The sequence below is a fragment of the Hoplias malabaricus genome, chromosome 11, assembly GCF_029633855.1.
Source record: "Hoplias malabaricus isolate fHopMal1 chromosome 11, fHopMal1.hap1, whole genome shotgun sequence".
NCBI lineage: Eukaryota > Metazoa > Chordata > Actinopteri > Characiformes > Erythrinidae > Hoplias > Hoplias malabaricus.
In genome coordinates this window covers 8080003-8099379 of record NC_089810.1, presented here as the reverse complement: position 1 = coordinate 8099379, position 19377 = coordinate 8080003, and the positions used below count along the sequence as shown (strand labels likewise).

The window sequence follows — 19377 nt, the reverse complement described above, 5'->3', positions numbered from 1 at the left end:
CTTTTAAGGTGGAGTGGTGTGTGTGAGTAAGAAGCGACTGTATCTTTTAAGGTGGAGTGGTGTGTGTGAGTAAGAAGCTACTCTATCTTTTAAGGTGGAGCGGTGTGTGTGAGTAAGAAGTTACTGTATCTTTTAAGGTGGAGTGGTGTGTGTGAGTAAGAAGCGACTGTATCTTTTAAGGTGGAGTGGTGTGTGTGAGTAAGAAGCTACTCTTTCTTTTAAGGTGGAGCGGTGTGTGTGAGTAAGAAGTTACTGTATCTTTTAAGGTGGAGTGGTGTGTGTGAGTAAGAAGCGACTGTATCTTTTAAGGTGGAGCGGTGTGTGTGAGTAAGAAGCTACTGTATCTTTTAAGGTGGAGCGGTGTGTGTGAGTAAGAAGTTACTGTATCTTTTAATGTGGAGTGGTGTGTGTGAGTAAGAAGCGACTGTATCTTTTAAGGTGGAGTGGTGTGTGTGAGTAAGAAGCTACTCTATCTTTTAAGGTGGAGAGGTGTGTGTAAGTAGAAGCGACTGTATCTTATTGGTGTCTGAAGTGTAAATTGTCTGTAACTGTTTATTCACTGTTTGAATTCCCACAGAAACTCATGTGTAACTCGAGCTGTTTAGTTTTGTAGCACTTTCCCTCTGTGTTTACTTTCATGCAGTTAGCGCTCTCCTGAGTTTAGAGTCAGTTCCACCTTAAGTAATGTAACTGTAACAGCAAAATTAAGTCAATAACCCCAACCCTAGAACAACATCCTCATGTCAGTTCATGCTTTACATTAAGTAAAAAACTATCGTCCAGACGCCTCCAGATGCTGTTTCCTGGTTGTGAGAGGGGTGTAAAGCACTTCTACAGTGGACTGTGGAGTCATGGGCCTGTGTTCTCTGGAATATGTCACTCATAGCAGTACTTTTTGGGATAAGTTTGATTGGGTGTTTTATACTGAACTCATCCAACGTCAACACCTGACCTCACTAGTGCTCTTCATTCTGAATGCAACTAAATACTGACGCTGTGGGAGCGTTTGGGAACTGAGGAGACTAAGAGCTGCAGGTTTGTGAATGGAGTTCTCTCTCAATACACGACTCCTGCTGCTCCACAGTCCACGGCCACTGTCTTCTGATTCTCTTCCTCATGACGACCACAGGAGGCAGATCTGGACGCAGTCACGTGCAGAACGAGGCCTGAAATCATCCTGCAGAAATATCCCCTGACTTCTTGGTAAAAGACGTCACATTTATGGCTGCATACGTCTCTCTAAAATCCCAGAATACACCTCCAACTTCAAAAGTACGTTCACACAGACGCATATGACCCATGCCGTGGTCCGTGATGCCAGCGGCGTTTCTGAATCGAGTTGAATGACAATTCCTCATGCAGTGTAGTCTGAGGGCTGGAAGGTCCGGCTCATTCAGCTCTAGTGTCCAGCTTTGTCCAAGGTTTCTCTGGATTTCCTGAATCTTCCACAGTATTCGGTAAAAAAAAAAAAAAAAAAAAACTCCTGTGCCAATAGTGTTTTATCTTTCTCTTCTGTCCTTAAACAAAGTTTCAAAAGAATTAACTTCACAGATTCCAGCTTTTATTACAGTTTACAGTATCTCAGACCTTTCCAGAAGCAGGGCTTGTGTGTGAGTGGATGACCTGCCGTGCGACAGTGATTTCCTATGTTAGTGAGTGTAGGAACAGTGTGTAAAACACTCATGTGTTTAAAGGTTAATCAATGTAAAGTATCCTGACTCTTTTGCAGTTCACATGGAGCACGCCGGAGGAGAAACGATCCGAGTGCAGCTTCAAAGGCAAAAACCTACAGGTGAGTGCACCACCAGCTCTGAACCTCAGGGTGACAGCCCGACACCGTCGCTCGCATCGCTCTTAAAGGAGCCGTCAGCCTTTTTCTCCTGGGATTGTTCTGAACGCTACGAGACATTTTATACCGCCACCTAGTGGTTGTCAGTAAATCACTAGAATCTGCACCCTCACCATTCTGCCCCCTGGCTGCTGTCATTTCCTCTGAAACACTGTGAGTAGGCTGTTATTAGATTAGTAATCTGCACGCTGAATTTGCTGCTTGATTGCCTGGATTTGCTTGGGGAGCGAGGCCTGGATGGAGGCTCAGGTCTCAAGGAGACAGTGGATGGGTGCTGTGTCATCGGACAGAGGACACACCGTCTCCAAAAATCTTGTCCATTTCAGTGAGGGGTGTCAGGGACAGGGCGAGGTTTACAGGACGGTGTCGGACACTGAGCTCTGTTTTATTATAGTTTTATACACAGTTCATTTAGGAGCACAATCGCCACTGACACTAAATCTCTCTCTCTCTCTCTCTCTCTCTCTCTCTCTCTCTCTCTCTCTCTCTCTCTCTCTTTCTCTCTCTCATTTGTTCACACTTTCTCTCTTATTACCCACCTCCACCCTTCACTTTATCAATCACTTGCTCTCTATCTCTGACTCACAATTTCTCTTTTTCTCCTCCTCTCTTACTTTTGTTTACTGCTCTTTCATTTTCTTTTGCTCTCTTTCTTTTCTTCTTTCTCCTCTCGCACTCTCTCTCCGTCCTCCCTCTCTCGCTCTCTCTCTCACTATCACCCTTGCTTGCAATTTATTCTCTTCTCTCCATCCTTCTCTCCTCTGTCACTCACTCACTCACTCACTCTCATTCTTGTTCACTCACTCATTTCCTCCTCTCTCCCTCTCTTCCTCCCTCTCTCTCTCCCTCCCTATCTCTCTCTTGCCTTTCTCTCTTTCCCTCCCTGTCTCTCTCTCTCTCTCTCTCTTTCTCTCTCTCTCTCTCTCTCTCCCTCTCTCTCTCTCTCTCTCTCTCTCTCTCTCTCTTTCCAGACCGACTGTTTCAACTACATCAAGATTCTGCTGCGTGTGAATGCCACTCATCTGTACGTGTGTGGGACGTATGCCTTCAGCCCGATCTGCGCGTACATCGTAAGTGTGTGTTTGATTCTCTGTGCCCTGCAGCAGGTCTGGCTCCGCGCTCCTCCACACTTTCAGCAGGCAGCAGGGGAGCAATGAATTATTCATGCAATTTACTCAGTCAATCAAAAGCTCCCCTCCATCGCAGGGCGAATGATGTCGGCATGAGAAACGAGCTGCTGTAGAGCTGCACCTGCAGGGCTCGGCTCGGCTCGGCTCGGCTCCAAGAACTCCGTTCATTACGAGAAATAAAAAAGCATTCTCTAATGAAAAGGAAGACGCGGGGAGCTCAGGTTCGGAGACGTTAACCCTGCCATGAGCCACTGAGCCATTACCTCCCTCACATTCGTACACACTGCTCAGACACAAGATTAAAGCCAACTCACTATGCGTTTTACATCACTCTTATCTAGTTCTACAATTACAGACTGTTGCTCTGCATACTTTCGTACACACACACACACACACACACACACACACACATTTCCCCCTGTTTTTCAGCGCTCAGGACCCCCACAGAGCAGGTGTGATGTGGTGGTGGATCATTCTCAGTGCTGCAGTGACACTGACGTGGTGGTGGTGTGTTAGTGTGTGTTGTGCTGATGTAGAGTGGATCAGACACAGCAGTGCTGCTGGAGTTTTTAAACCCCTAAGTGTTTAAACCCCTCACCACCTCATCAATGATCCACCAGCTCATGTGCAAAATCACTACTCAGAATTGTTCTGGAGGCAGCGCTGTCTTCGAGGCAGAAGGAATGTAACTGGTTACCAGCCCAAAGGTGGGATTTATGTGATTGGTTAATACACATTGGGCTAAGACAAACATGGTGGCTGCCTCTGAGGAAGCAGAGCATTATTGTATGTCGTTTTTCAGAGGCAGCAGTCATGAATCAAGCATTTTATTGTATAACATTCTGCAATTTCCTGTCACATCTGCCCAAGCTAGTTCTCCTCCAAGCCACCAGAGGCGCACTCTCTAATGATCAGCTCGTTTGTTTGAGTGTTAAAGCTCTCTGCTTTGTGCATTTTGACCTCAGTCTTCGATTCTGAGTGTGAATGGATTCTTGTATTGACTTCTGGCTTTGGCCATTGTTTGCTCTGTTGATTATTCCTTTGGTTTATATTTATTTTTGCCTTTTTGATTGCCTTTGGAGGAGTGATCATTAAGACACTTCCTTTGAGGCAGCAGTCATAACACAAACCTGGAGGAAAGTACTTCTTCAGAATCTGCCTCAGACTCCACTCCACATTATGAGACAGAGCTAAGTCTACAGTAAATAAAGAAAGCTTTATTGCACTTTTAATTCTTCCAGGGTCATTTCTTTCGGTCAGAGCAGACGAACCCCAGGGTCTAGGTGGAGCTTTACCGGTTTATGGCTCAGTATTTGAACATTTCCGCCCAGTGTGTGTTAACCAATCACATTCAGCCTCATCTGTCGGCTGGTGACCAATTACCTCTGCAGTTTTATTCATGAGTGATCCACCACCTAAATCATACCTGCACTGTGGAGACGCTATGGGGGTACTGACAAAAAACAGTATGCAGAACAACAGACGGACTGTAGTCTGTAAGTGTAGAAGTACACAGTGGTGTAGTGTGTGGAGAAACAAGAAGGTGGCTTTAATGCTACGATCCTGACACCTTCTTGACGGCCTCAGTCACAGTCACAGCGTGTTATGGAACAAACCGACGCGTCCTTCCTGCTTGAAGAGGCTTTGTATGCTCAGGACACTGTCTGCATGGCCCTATAAAGACATCAGTCCCTGTGCTGTGTCCACGCCAAAGCCTGAGACAGACTGAGTGACTGCAGAGCATCAGGACGTCCTGACGGGCCTAGCATTCCAGACCAGGATCCTCCATCCCTCCTCCGAACCCTTAATCAGACCCCAGCCCACACACACCACTCTAAAGACTCCAGCCTGTCCCCACAAACCAATCCCTGTCCTGGACTGTGGTCACATGATGTGTTTGTCAGTGATGGATGCATTTCTCAGTACAGTTTTAAAAAACGTTTTAAAACACATCTTTTTAACCAGGTTTTTAATTAAATTACTGCTGATATTCTTTTATTACTCAGCTGTAAAGCACTGTGATAAGCTTTGTACATGAAAAGTGCTCTATAAATATATGTATTATTATTTATTGTGTGTGTGTGTGTGTTCCCAGAACACTGTGGACTTCTCTCTGGTACGCAGCAGGACGGGGGAGGTTGTGACGGAGGATGGACGAAGCCGCTGCCCGTTTAACCCTGAGTACAAGTCCACTGCGATCATAGCGGGTAGGTGACCCATCAGAATAAACAGAAGTCTAAAGTTACTGAATTTATATTTACACAAATAAATTACACAAATTGCACACAGTTTCACACCGTTTTACTGTGTCACCCTTCACAGAAACTCAGAGTCCAGAGTTTGCTGAGGATGGTTTTATATGGGCTTTTGTTTTTGAGTTTTTACTTTTATAAATAAAAGCCCCATTCAAACTGCGAGTTCAGATCCCTGTGCCTTACACCAAGTGGTTAAATAGTCCATGGATGTTGAGTAAGGGTTTGTTCACATTTAAAAAGCTACAACAGCAGCACTCACCCTCCACCTGGCCCTCTTCTCCATTGACAAAATATTGTGTTGGTAGCTTCCACTATCGCCATGGGGATAGTTAGCCTAGTGATGCTACCTTTTTGAAGCTAACACTAGCAGCGAAGCTATGATTATGAAATAAAACACAATAAAATCCAACATTTCTAAGTGCAGAGGTTTATTCTGGAATCTGTAACACGTCAGGATTTTTATTTTGTTTTTTGTTGTTTTCTTGGGCAGTTGTCATGACTTTTATTTAGCCCAGAAATAGATGCTGAAATGTGGGCTGTGATTGGTCAGTCTGATTATGTCTAAATGTAGCTCAGGACAGATGTATTTGTCAGAGCACTTTCCGCATTTCAACCAAATATAGATGCAGAGGGCCATCTTTTAGACGTCTTTACACCAAGTCTTCATATCCAAGTCTGATATAGTAAGTACCCAACATGGGACCAATAGTACCCAACAGGGAACAATCTAAAAACATAATTTTGCAACATTCCAAGAACATTCCAAGACAACGTTCCTAGAATATTAAATAATTGGTGTAAATAAGGTTCAGGGAATGTTTTGTAACTTAAGAAAAACATTTTGAAAACATAAAAAAATGGACAAATTCATGTTGAGGGAACATCCCACTGTAACGTTCCCACAACCAAAATGAAACATTAGGGGGATGTTCTGAAATGTAATTTTGAGAGCTGTGTAAGTGAAGTGAAGAAAACAACTTACACTGAGCAAAGTGCTGTACGTTTAAAACATGACATCAATTAACAACAAAACACAGACCTCCTCCTTTCGTTGCTCAAATGTGAGTCTGTACACATAGGTGTTAATCGCTGTTTTAAAAGCTGTAATAAATAGTGGATAGAAGAGTGTTTCACAGACTCAGGGCATGGACCGCAAAAGCACGATCGCCTTTGAGTTTTAAACGAGCTCTGGGCACAATTAACAGGTCCTGAGGAGAGGATCTCAGAGCTCCTGGTGGAAAAAGAAAGCATGCTGCTAATATAAATGGGTTCAGAGTCTTTAAGTGCTTTAAAAACAAATAAAATCCTTATACTGTACGCTATATTTCACCAGTGCAGGGCCAGAGCCGGAGAAATGTGGCGTCTTTTCTTGGTGTTAGTCAGAAACCTGGCAGCTGTGTTCTGGACCAACTGCAGACGATTCACTAAGGATTACGCTTTAATTATATTATTTTTACTTTATAACTATGTTTTTACAGAGGGCTGTGACACTGAAGCATCAGAGGGGAAAATCTGATCAATAGTAAAATCACTCTAGGCTCTATGGCCTTTTTAAAGTGAGGAGGACCAGTGTTTCTCTGTATTCTGAGGCCTGGTGTCCTTCTGAAGTGTGGACGAACCACTGAAGGCTTGATACATTCACATGCGTCACATCTGAGATCACAACAATGAATTTAAAGCAGGCTTAGTTTCCATAAAAGGACTGAATGGAATCTCACCCTGGATAAGTGTGTCAGACATCAGAAACCACACGCATGAGTCTGTGAGAGATTAACATCTCAGCAGCAGTATGAGGTTTGTGTGTGTGAGAGGAGTTAGACCTTTAGCACAGTGTTTATTGGTGACTGTGAGCTTCCATTACGCTGTAGCGCCATTAGCCACATAGCGTCAGCATAAATTTGGGTCTGAAACCACAAAAGTGAATCTGCTTTAAACTCACACACCATCTCTACGCAGTTCGAGGTAAAGCTGCTGTGATGTGACCACTGCGGACCTATCATCAAGGGGTCATCACGGTTTAGATCGCCTCGACTATAGCGTGTAGATGTGTAGCCGGTTGCTGATCTGTGCTGTAAGTGGCCTGTGTGTCTCTAACTCTTATTTCTCTGCAGACGGAGAGCTGTACGCCGGCACGGTCAGTAACTTCCAAGGGAACGAGCCCGTCATTTACAAGAGCCTTGGCCAGGGCACTGCCTTAAAGACCGAGAACTCACTGAACTGGCTTCAAGGTACGAGTCAAGGCCTTCTGCTTCTGCTCAACACCCCCTTATCCCCCTCCATTCCCTTCTTCAGAAAGAGAGCACCACATTCTTAGAGAAGGAAAGGCCTCAGAGCCTCAGAGTGAATATAGTCTGAAGTGTTCGTCTGTTGATTGGAAAGAATCGCATGCCGCTGCTGACCATGTCTGTGGTCACGTGATGATGCAGATGATGAGGAACACAGTCACGCTGTGTAAAGAATCAGATACAAGATACAACAAGTGTAATATTCTGAGGAATGCAGTGTGTTGTTGAAGTCGTACTATGGAATAGAGTTGAGGGATAAATACACCAGGACCAGAGTGTTATTAGAGTTTGAACTGAATCTCCAGCGCCCCCATGAGGCTCCATCGCGTTACGACTCGGACTCATACAATAAACTAAAGCCGTATGCGTCGCAGTCAGAGGCTGCGCTGACGGGGGTTAGTCGTCATCGTGTGGATGGAGGCGTTTAATAAATTATTCTGTTCACTTCACTGTTTCTTTCACAGCTCACACTGGGGCACAGACTGGAGTCTGTCTGAATATTATAATAAATATTAACACAAACAGTGTTTCTCTAAATATTCAGAAAGGTCTGAGATGTGAAACGTATAAGTTACAAACAATTGACTCCTCACTGACTCTTCTTCATGTCGTTAAACATCCATTACACTGACCCCTATTGGCCTGGAGGTGTCTGAAATCGTTGACTAAACGCTGGCCTCATTCTGGTTTGCAACGCCTTTGTGTGACGAAAAAGTGCTCTAAAGCTTCAGTGTGTTATTATTATTTCCTCCATGTGGTGGGGACCTTAAGCATAAACTGGTTCCATTGATCTTCACAGAAATTCTTAACACTTTCAGAAGCAGTGCCTGTGTGTTTCTGGTGGAGACAGTAATGAGATAGAACCTGTAGCTTGGCTTTGTGACTCAAATATTGTCAAATAAAATGAATTTAAACTGAGATGAAGTTGTGTTCTTCCTCCAGACCCGGCGTTTGTGGGCTCCGCCTACATCCAGGAGAGTCTCCCTAAAGGAAACACCGTGGGCGACGACGATAAGATTTACTTTTTCTTCAGCGAAGCAGGGAAGGAGTTTGATTTCTTCGACAACACCATTGTGTCCCGCATCGCTCGCGTGTGTAAGGTGAGGGACACTTCAGAGGAGAGAGTGTGTGTTGAGAGGCAGTGTTTTCTCTCCAGTAATTGACTACACACACACACACACACACACACACACACACAGAGACTCACTCACACTCTCACTCTCTTGCAGACTACACCCCCATGCCTCAGTCACAGAACTGGAATCTCTCACAATAGTATTAAAACATGCACATCTTTGTGTGTGTGTGTGTGTGTGTGTGTGTGTGTGTGTGTGTGTGTGCAATGCAAAAACAATATCCCTGCTAGTGAAGACATGTTATAGGTGACATATTCCTCCTATTATCCTCCTCTGTTTCTTAATGAAGTGTCTGTGATCTGCTTTGGTCAAAACACCCTGTGTAAACAGCCCCTGTTCAGAACGCACCTGTTCCTTTAAATGATAACGAGCCGCTCGCTGTTCACCCCGACCCCGAGCGCACAGCAGTGAGGAGCGAGGAGCAGAAGCTCTGGTTTTTAGCCGTTTTCGCTCTGTTCTCTTTCTTCTCAGTTTTTACTCAGTGCTCTTATTTCTCCGCGCTCGTTGTGTCTGTTTTGCTGAGTTTAACCTCGTCTTTGCGCTCTCACATAAACACGGATCCAGCGCTCTGATTGGACAGACTCAGACGAGGGGGCGGGGCCATTCTGAAGTCTCTGCACTTGATGTCAGAAGCAGAGCAGAATCAGCACGGCTCGTTTTATCCCGTGTTTTCTGACTTAGGCAGCTCACAGAAAACTGACTTGGGGTGGGCCTTGTTTCACAGTGTGTGGGTTGGTGAGCTCCAGATTCAGACGTTAATGTGAACATGCACTGAACAAGGGATTCATTTAAATTCTCAGATAATTCTGCTTGTTTCAAATGATGGTGCTACACCAAGACTTGCCAAAACTAATTTAACCATGGTTGCAAAACTAGAAATACTGCTTCAGACAAGGCCCACATGTCCTCACAAAGGCAGGAAAACAAAGATTAAAGATTGGTTGAGTACACTTCTGTAGAAAACTAAAAAAAGGAAATAAAAAATATTCAGAACAAGCCAACTTCTCTGAAGAGCTAAGATTTACTGGTGTTTCTTTATGGGTGTGTGTGTGTGTGTGTGTGTGTCCTCTCATGGGTGTGCTGGTCTCATATATCACTCTAGTAGTAGAAGTTTGCCGAGATTGCGCAGGCTCCAGTGACTCCTATTACACAAACACATTCCTCTGATGTACACTCCCCCCAGAGCCCCCTCCTCACCACACACACACACACACACACACACTCCCCCCACTCTTATCACTGCTCTGCAAATATTAGCATGCAGCTTCTGAAGCCCGTCCAAAAGTACCTCCCATCCACACACACACACACACACACACACACACACACACACACGTCCCCACAGAGCACTTTTAATTTTGTTAGGAGGATTCAAGAGGAGTGGAAAATTCTCAGAATTTGCTGTAGCTCAAGTAACCACCCCTTAACTCCACTGTCCGCGCCTGCAATACCCACAGACCGCTGCCGTAACGTCCCGGCAGGTCATTAGTGACCCCCTTTTTCCTCACGGCGATCTCGTAGAGAGGTCTTCCTCTGTGGCTGATGGCCGGGGCAGTGTCTCTTCGGGGCGAGGAGTGTAATGTGGATTATCTCAGAAGCTCCGTGAAATGCTGCCTGACAGTTTAATGGCCATCAGCTCTCTGCCTCTCCAGCTCAGTATTCTTAGCCGCCGGTGTCCTGCGGAAGTGGCCCGGTTCATTTGGATCCAGTAATATAAATACTCCCAGCCTCCTCTTTTAGCTCAAGTGACCTTTACGGCTCTGTTGATATAACGGTACGGTAGAGGTGAGGCCTTAAAAATCCTCACGTCCAACTGCTCTGTTTCTACTGAGAGAAACAGCAAGCAGAGTCCACCTCAGAGTCCACCTCAGTCTGTTGGATGAACTACTACAAAACATAAATGAATGGGAAATGTTGTTCTCTCTGATTTGTTTACATTCAGAAGCCATGCTTCTTTTAAGGTGGAGCGGTGTGTGAGTAAGATGTATCTTTTAAGGTGGAGCAGTGTGTGTGAGTAAGAAGCTACTGTATCTTTTAAGGTGGAGCAGTGTGAATGAGTAGGAAGCGACTGTATCTTTTAATGTGGAGCGGTGTGTGTGAGTAAGATGTATCTTTTAAGGTGGAGCAGTTTGTGTGAGTAAGAAGCTACTGTATCTTTTAAGGTGGAGCGGTGTGTGTGAGTAAGAAGCGACTGTATCTTTTAAGGTGGAGCAGTGCATCTGAGTAAGAAGTGACTGTATCTTTTAATGTGGAGTGGTGTGTGTGAGTAAGAAGTGACTGTATCTTTTAAGGCGGAGCGGTGTGTGTGAGTAAGAAGCGACTGTATATTTTAAGGTGGAGCGGTGCATCTGAGTAAGAAGCGACTGTATCTTTTAAGGTGGAGCGGTATGTGTGAGTAAGTAGCGACAGTATCTTTTAAGGTGGAGTGGTGTGTGTGAGTAAGAAGCGACTGTATCTTTTAAGGTGGAGCGTTGTGTGTGAGTAAGAAGCGACTGTATCTTTTAAGTTGGAGTCAGTTCCACCTTAAGTAATGTAACTGTAACAGCAAAAATAAGTCAGTGTTACCCCCCCTATGGAGCAGGAATAGAACAACATCCTCATCTCGGTTGGTGAGAGTTTAGAGTCTCTCCATCGTCTAAAAACACACTACGAGGAATGGGGACCTGGGCAGGAAAACGTTTCAATGTATTTCTTTCTTTACAAAACCGTTATTTAATGACATACATTGTGCACTACATAGAATGGAAGAAGATATCTGAGATTTAGCCCTAGTGTTTTGGTGTAATTGTAGGGCAGCACAGACACAAATGCACAAGTGTGCACAACAGTGTAGGTCAAAATGAAGAGAGAAAGCATTGATTCAGCACAGAATCATGAATCAGTCTTCAGTCGATGGCAGTGGCAGCTGAGTCTGATGAGCTACTTCTCTCCCCTGGCCCACACTGCAGGGTACTCAGCTGATTTGCTCCTGCCACCAATTCCAAAGGTCTCCTGATTTTAGGGAGATGGTAAACGATCATCTTCCAGATTCTCCTGTAGTGTGCGGAGTCCATAATCCAGTCTTTATTCCAATGATGTCCTCCCAGTGCCGTCAGGGCCCTGGCTGTGAATCAGTTCTGTAGTGTGGAGGCTGACTCTCAGTTGTGAAAGGCGACGTTATCGTCAGTCCTGAAAAAGACCATTAACCAATCAGAGTCGAGTAAGGGTTACAGTTTCATCCATCATCCGCCGGGTTTGTTCACATCTAGTTTGAGAGAAATTCCAGCACAGAGCTGTCTGTCTGCTGTGAGCCATCTGAAAGTGCATGGTGTGTATTCCGGAGAGGAATGTGTAGTGTGGGGACTTTGAGGGCCAACAACAATCAAGCTCAGAAACATCTGCCTCACGTTTTCAACGTCAGTTAGGATTTCTTTTTTTATTCTACATCGTGGATCAGACGTTACAGGAACACTTTCAGACTCCAGCCAGATTTCCTGGACGCTCAGGCAGTCTGGCTTGGGACCGAAGCATACGGCACCTGTCCTTTTCCAGAAGACGGTGGCCAGCAGTCAGTCTCTCCCTGAGGGTTCTTTCACAGATCATTTATTCTGCGCAGCTCACGAAGAGAACAGATGGATGAACTGGCCAGATCTGTCGCACTCGTGTGTAAACCTGACAGAAATCCAACAGGCGCTTATATCACACCGTCTGGACACTGCTTTCCTGGACACTTAGAGAGGAAGAGCCATAATAATGACTTAGCACTGACCTTATTTAGCATCCACTGCCAAAGGTACATTCAGCGCCGCTGGGATCTTCATTTCAGCCTCAGGTTACAAACCTCTTACTGCGTTCAATATCAAGGAGATTAGCAAATGGAGCTCTGTTTATACACACAGTACACACTGCGCAGGGATAGCTTCAAAACAGTTTGAAGTGTTACAGTTTAACACTGTCTTCCTGCATCTGCTGCTCTGTGTACTTTGTTATGTCCCTTCTTCAACGGCTTGACTCTTTTGTTTTTCCTCTGGTCAGTTCTGGTTCTGGAACCAGGTGCTTTTTTTTATTCCCTGCTTGCGTTTCAAGTCCAAGCCGAGTCGGTACTAAATCGTGACACGTAAACACTGCAGAGCTTTGATTTGCCAAAGAGCTCCAGCATAAATTCGGCGCGTGTAAAATCTCAGAAGTTACAGCAGCTTTCACATTTGTTTTTATGCGACTCACAGCAGCAGCTCGTAACATTCCCCCGAGGGTTTTTTGAAGAGGTTCGAACGCTCCTTGGGCCAGTGCCTGAGGAAAATCTCCTGAGGAAAACTGATCTGTGAGAACTGGGGGAGGAGCTGTGTTCAGTCCAAAAAGCAACAACACGCAAATATACAACGAGTAAACAGCACCTGACGTTATTGTGGTTTTAAAGCCCAAGGTTATGTTACAGACAGATTTTGTGATGCCTCTGGCTCCATTACATGGGGGAAGTGTGGGAGTGTTTAAACGGCCAGAAAAATGTGAGCCAAGCAGATTTGAGCCCATTCCATGCAGTGGAAAAGCACCATTAGTGTGTGTTGTGCTGGTGTAGAGTGGATCAGACACAGCAGTGCTGCTGGAGTTTTTAAACCCTGTGTCCACTCTCTGTCCACTCTGTGAGACACTCCTCCCTCGTTGGTCCACCTTGTAGATGTAGAGTCAGAGACAGTAGCTCATCTGTCGCTGCACAGTGTGTGTCGCTCGTCCTCTAGTCCTCCATCGGTGACACAGGACGCTGTCGGCTGGATGTTTTTGGTCGGTGGACTGTTCTCAGTCCAGACACTGAGGGGTTTAAAAACTCCAGCAGCACTGCTGTGTCTGATCCACTCGCACCAGCACAACACACCACCACCAATTGTGGAAAATCTACCCAGTCTGGGCTCACTGGGTTCAAAATGACTCAGGTGGGCTGCCTGTAGGGGATAAATGTGGGCAGTCTCTGTACATGGGGTCCACATCTGTCCACAGTGGGTTGTGTACTCACCCAGGTCCCATTCCTGACCCTGGAGGGCATCCATATATAAAGCCAACACGGGACGGAACGTGCCGGTCCTCAGCTGGGCTCCTCCCTTGTGCCTCACTTAGGGGTGTGGGTTGGGTTTTATGTGAGTGATGCCAGGGCAGTTCATGTGTGGATATAGAGATGGTGTTTTCCTGTACGGCAGAGTGCTGGGTTGTAAAAATATTATAATGAGAAGGAAATACATTTGTTCTGGACGAGACCCAAGTGGGTGGGGGGAGGGGGGGTGTCAGTCCCTGCCTCTCTTTCTCGTTCTTGTTTTGATGTGAAACTTGTTTACTTGTACATCGGCCATTTCTCCTCACCTCTCTTTCCTCTCTTCTAGCGCTCTGTTGTTTCACAATCGGCCGCTCGGGTATACGCCCTGTCCTGGTGTTTGTTCAGGTGTTTGGCGCAGAAGTCCTCGGCACAGCTGCTCTGGAAAAACTAATCCAGAACCTCCAGTTTCATTCAAGTAGATCTCTCTCTCTCTCTCTCATTCTATTTCATGCTTTGTCTTTCTCTCTCCCCTCTCACTCTTTCACTCTTACACTGTCACTCACTCTTTTCTCTCTTGATCTCACTCACTCATTCTTTCTTCAACTCACTCACTCTATCTTCCTCTTACTGTTTTATTTTCTCTCCCCTTCACTCTGTTTCTGTTTCTTTTTTATTCAGTCTCACTCACTCTTTTCTGTTTCTTTCTCTCTGCCTCCAAACCTCTGAATATCCCCATCCTCATCCCCATGCCTCCTCTCTCTCTCTCTCTCTCTCTCTCTCTCTCTCTCTCTCTCTCTCTCTCTCTCCTGTGTTCATATTTACAGGGCATACAGAGGGTGGCGCAGTCTAAGTTCTCCACCCTGTGTGAGGCGGAGAGGGAGGGCTGGGGACATTGCTCGGGTTAGCAAAGCAAGTAACTGCGTCAGAAACCTGACAGTTAATCACGTTTTGTTTGGCTTTAAGTTCAGCAACGTCGCTCTCTTCGAGGAAAACAGGGCTGAGCTGGACCCAGACGGAGCGACCCACCCCCACCTTCAATACTGTGGATAGTAGGGTTGGAGCAGTATAACTCTAGCACAGCGGTATTTAAAAATACGGATGGTATATGGACAGAATGAGGGGGGTATTTTAATCTGAATAACTTTTCTATTCAGCGTCTAATTTAAGTCAAGTTCATTTATGTGCATTTATGAAAGCCACACGGAGGGGGTGCTCAAGGAGCTCACTGACTGATGATGTCACACACAAGCCCAGTCTTCCACCGCAGTGTGAGTTTGACATTGAGTTTGGGTTAAAAGAGAGAGGAATGAATCTGAAAACAGACAAAACACTCTGTGATGAGCTGAACTGCACAGCGCCGAAAACCCCTCATTCAACTTTGTGCTCACATATATGAGGCTCATGCAGCCGAACCGTGCAAGGTAATACTATATGGCATGATAATATTTAGAGACAGTATGACGGTATGAAAAATGTGGATACCACCAATCCCTAGTGGAAACACCTAACCACACCCATTGAGATACCATAGCAACAGCATTGTAACACCATGCAAATACCTGGGATAAATTAGCCACCACTTAGCATCACCTTAACAACAACTTTGGATATGATAGCGTTCATCTGGGATACAAGAGTTACAGCCTTTCACCATTTAAGCAACCACCTGAGATACCATAGCAACCACATCGGATACCATAGTAACCGTCTGAGTCTTTGGGGCTCATCCTGTGTGTTTTGTGAAGAATGTAAATGGAGTGAGGTTTTCTGAGAACAGTAGTTTGCCCCAATCTATATTTCAGTGTGTGTATTACCTATAAATGTCCATAATCTTGAGCTCTAAGTGAGCAGAGTGTTGTTTTCTGCTGGGTTCATTGCTGCGTACTCTGTGCCCATGTCCACTGAAGTCACGCCACCAGGGCCAGGACGCTGGTAAATGGTCAGCCCTGGGCCCCCTGACGAAGTGCTGGAGTTAATATGGCCTTATTCTCCAAGTGCACAGCCCTTTTCTCCTCTGACTGAAAAGCACTTGGCCCTTTGAGTAACCCGTAGTGTTTTTCTTCTCTCGGCTGGCTGCGCTTGTTTTCATGACCCAGAAGCTCTGGTTTTAAAGCCCTCGTAGCCTGAAGATAAACCCCACTCACTAACACTTAGCACTGAGCTCAATCCTAATGCACGGCACGCAACGGCACGAGCAGCACATCTCCATTGCTGCAGGGAAACATGGGAAACTGATTTCAGATCAGCATGCGATGGCACTGCGTGAGCTGCATGGATCCGCATGGTTCTCATTATCCTCTAATTACTCAGTTCCTTTTTCTTTCTCTTTCTTTCTTTCTCTCTCTGTTTCTTTCTCTTTTCTGATGTCAGTCAAACAGAAAGTGCAAAGACGATTCTTTGACTGTGGTTTTCCCAGCAGTTTGTGTTTGGGAATTTCCATTACGACCACCTAGGGCTTCAGCTAGTAAACTTGTCGCCCCCTAGTGTATCACAGCGGGAACAGCAGGCCCTCACATATACAGTACATACACACATTATAATCACACTATAGGTCCTAACGTTTTTAGACACCTCTTATAATCAGTGAATTCAGCTGTTTAAGGTGTACACATTGTAGGCCCCATGCCAGTTATAAGCTAGAGGGATATAGAGCCCTCCAGCACTGGGCTCTGGGGCAGTGGAGAGTGGGGCTGCATTCTCAGACACGATAAAGCACCATCCAAAACACATGGGACGAGTTGTAATGCTGTTTGTGAGCCAGAACTAATCATCCAACACAACCTGACCTCACTGGTGTTCCCGTGGTCGAATGCCATCAAATCTCTTCACAGAAATGTTCCTCTATCTCATCTACAGTCGTCTGAGGAGAGTAGGAGCTGTTACTCCCTGTTATAGGGGGCAGCTGTGGCCTAAATGTTGAGAAATATATTTCTATCCTTGGACCAGCGGGAAAATTGTGGGCACTGTCTCCTCCCTCAACATCCACGGCTGGTGTGTCCATAAGCAAGGCACCCACCCCCAACTGCCCCTTGGGTACTGAGGTGGCTGCCCATAGCTCTGTGTGCTCACTGCTTCTAGTGTGTTCAAAATGGCTTACCTGTGTGTGTGTGTGTGTGATATTTCAGGGTGATAAAGGTGGAGAGAGGGTCCTGCAGAAGAAGTGGACCACGTTTCTGAAAGCCCAGCTGCTGTGCTCTCTGCCTGACGATGGGTTCCCTTTCAACATCATCCAGGACATGTTCGTGCTGACCCCAAGCAAAGAAGACTGGAAGAGCACTGTGTTCTACGGGGTCTTCACCTCGCAGTGGTGGGTTTGATGGAATACGAGCTCTGTTTCGCTTTAGCAGGGTGGTGCAAATGCAGTTGTACTATAGTTACAAAGAAGGCTGGAAATGATTTAATAATCACCAGCGTCTTATTTAAATTCTCCGTTCCATCTTAAATGTTGTATACAGCAGAACCTGAGGGGGGCGCTGCAGAGGCAGAACTGACCACAGTTTGGAAATAGATTCTCAGATCTGAAGATTAAGATATTTGGGGAGGGAGGGGGTATTTTAGGAGGTGGGTGTGTTTATGTGACAGCGCCACCTAGTGTTTAATCAGGAATTTTCTTTTTAAACCTTACCAGCTCCCCCACCAGCACACACACACACACACACACACACAGAGCACACAGATCAACAGGTGTGACATTCCTTACTGTTATTGTAACTGGTGAACGATGTATTTGACACATTTCTGCGGGTGAGGCCGGGCGTGTCGGTGTATGAATTCACCATCACATTTGTCCTGCTGCCTTTATTCATGACGCAGGACAGAAAGGAGGCTTGTGCAAACACACAGCTTTCCAAAACAAAGACCTGAGGCCACTCCCAGTTCATATCTCATCGTTATTGACCTGCAGTCGCCGGCCGGTGTTTAGCGTGGGTGGGTGGTTATTGATTGAGAGCTAATGCAGGGTGAAGCCTGGGTCAGAAAGGGTCTGAGAAGGCAGAGACGTCTTGTAACGAAAGCAAACCTCCAGAGAATGAAGGGAGCTCTCTGTCATTTTATATTTTCAGTTCAGTTCAGTTTTTTATACAGAGCACTTTTTACCAGAGAAGTTTTACAGGATTCAGCCTGAGCCCGAGCTGGTGTCACTGAAGCAACCCTCTCAGAGCGAGAAGAAGAAGTGAGAGGAACCAAAGCCCAACAAGACAACCCATCCTTCTCTGGTCAACACTGGAATGAAACAACAAACAAACAGCACATGATCTGATGCATGGGGGTTACACATTAACTGACCTTTGATGAATCTGTACTACACCCTAGTTTTAAGCTCTACACTCTCAGTATTAAAGGTACAGTACAGGACCATCACTGTCACTGAAGCTACAGAGAGTGTAGTGTATATTTAAAAGTGCAGCAGTGGTGTTAGAGTCCAGTTGTGTTCCTAAAGGTTCATTACATTCTCTTCTCCAGAAGGAGAGGGGGATCTCTGTAATCTTTCATTATACAACTGTGGAGAATAAAAGAACACAATAAAAGTCCTGGAGATGAAAAGGAGCGAATGACATCAACACGACTTTAACATCCACAGTTCATATAGAGTAAGGTACAGTTCTGTTCCTAATTAAAGGTACGGTTCTGTTCCTAATTAAAGATACAGACCACAGTTACCGTTTTTCTAAGGGTGTATGGAGCAGAAATGGATTCATCAAGGGATCACAAACCAGTTTGCTTCTTCGTCTCGTGAGACTTGCACTGAGCTGTTCTTCTGGATGTGCCCAGGTTGTCCAGAGAGACGTGTGGAGGGTGTTGCCCTCTTTCTAAAGTGTGAAGTAGTGGAGCTGTGTGTTTACTAGGAGTGGCCCGATTTCTGAGAAGTGGGAATCACATTAGTCACATAGTCACAATAATAATGAGTATTTGTGTGTGTGTGTGTGTCCACACAGGTACAAAGGGGCGTCTGGCAGCTCTGCAGTTTGTGCCTTCACCATGGACCAAGTGGAGGAGGCCTTTAACGGACGATACCGGGAGGTGAACAGAGACACGCAGCAGTGGTACACTTACAACCACCTACCTCCAGATCCCAGACCCGGAGCGGTACGTTCTGCTCCCAGTTACCTACCACATCAAACTGCTTTTAAAGCGACACTCTTGTCAGAATTACCATTACATCAGATGTTAAACAGGACATAATCTCCTCTGCTGTGTTAACGAATTAATGAAACATCTGTGACCTGCTTTGGTCCAAACCCCACGAGCCCCACAGCAGTGTTCTCCCCCTGTGTAAACAGCTCTGTTCAGAACACACCTGTTCCTTTAAATGATAATGAGCCGCTCGCTGTTCACCCCGACCCCGAGCGCACAGCAGTGAGGAGCGAGGAGCAGAAGCTCTGGTTTTTAGCTGTTTTTATTCAGTTCTCTTTCTTCTCTGTTTTTACTCAGTGCTCTTATTTCTCCGCGCTCGTTGTGTCTGTTTTGCTGAGTTTAACCTTGACTTTGCGCTCTCACATAAATGCGGGGCAACTGCTGTGATTGAACAGACTCAGACGAGGGGGCGGGGCCATTCTACAGTCTCTGCACTTGACGTCAGAAGCAGAGCAAGATCAGAACGGCTCGTGACGTAGGCAGTGCTCAGAAAACTGACTGGGGTCTTGTTTCACTGTGTGTGGGTAGTAGTCTACTCTCCTTTGCAGCAGTAACTCCCTCTACTGTCCAGGGAAGGCATTCCGCTA

The 19377-nt window shown here is 45.7% G+C and overlaps 1 protein-coding gene across 2 annotated transcripts in view; it reads left to right on the top strand.

Annotated features, from left to right (window-relative positions):
• sema4ba (sema domain, immunoglobulin domain (Ig), transmembrane domain (TM) and short cytoplasmic domain, (semaphorin) 4Ba) overlaps nt 1-19377 on the top strand; it is a 117671-nt gene that overhangs the window by 82528 nt on the left and 15766 nt on the right. For both annotated transcript variants that reach the window (XM_066684256.1, XM_066684255.1), the window contains 7 exons: nt 1730-1792; nt 2821-2919; nt 5075-5186; nt 7346-7462; nt 8462-8619; nt 16783-16964; nt 18592-18742. In XM_066684256.1, the coding sequence (XP_066540353.1) occupies nt 1730-1792; nt 2821-2919; nt 5075-5186; nt 7346-7462; nt 8462-8619; nt 16783-16964; nt 18592-18742 (882 nt within the window). The remainder of the gene's footprint in view (nt 1-1729; nt 1793-2820; nt 2920-5074; nt 5187-7345; nt 7463-8461; nt 8620-16782; nt 16965-18591; nt 18743-19377) is intronic.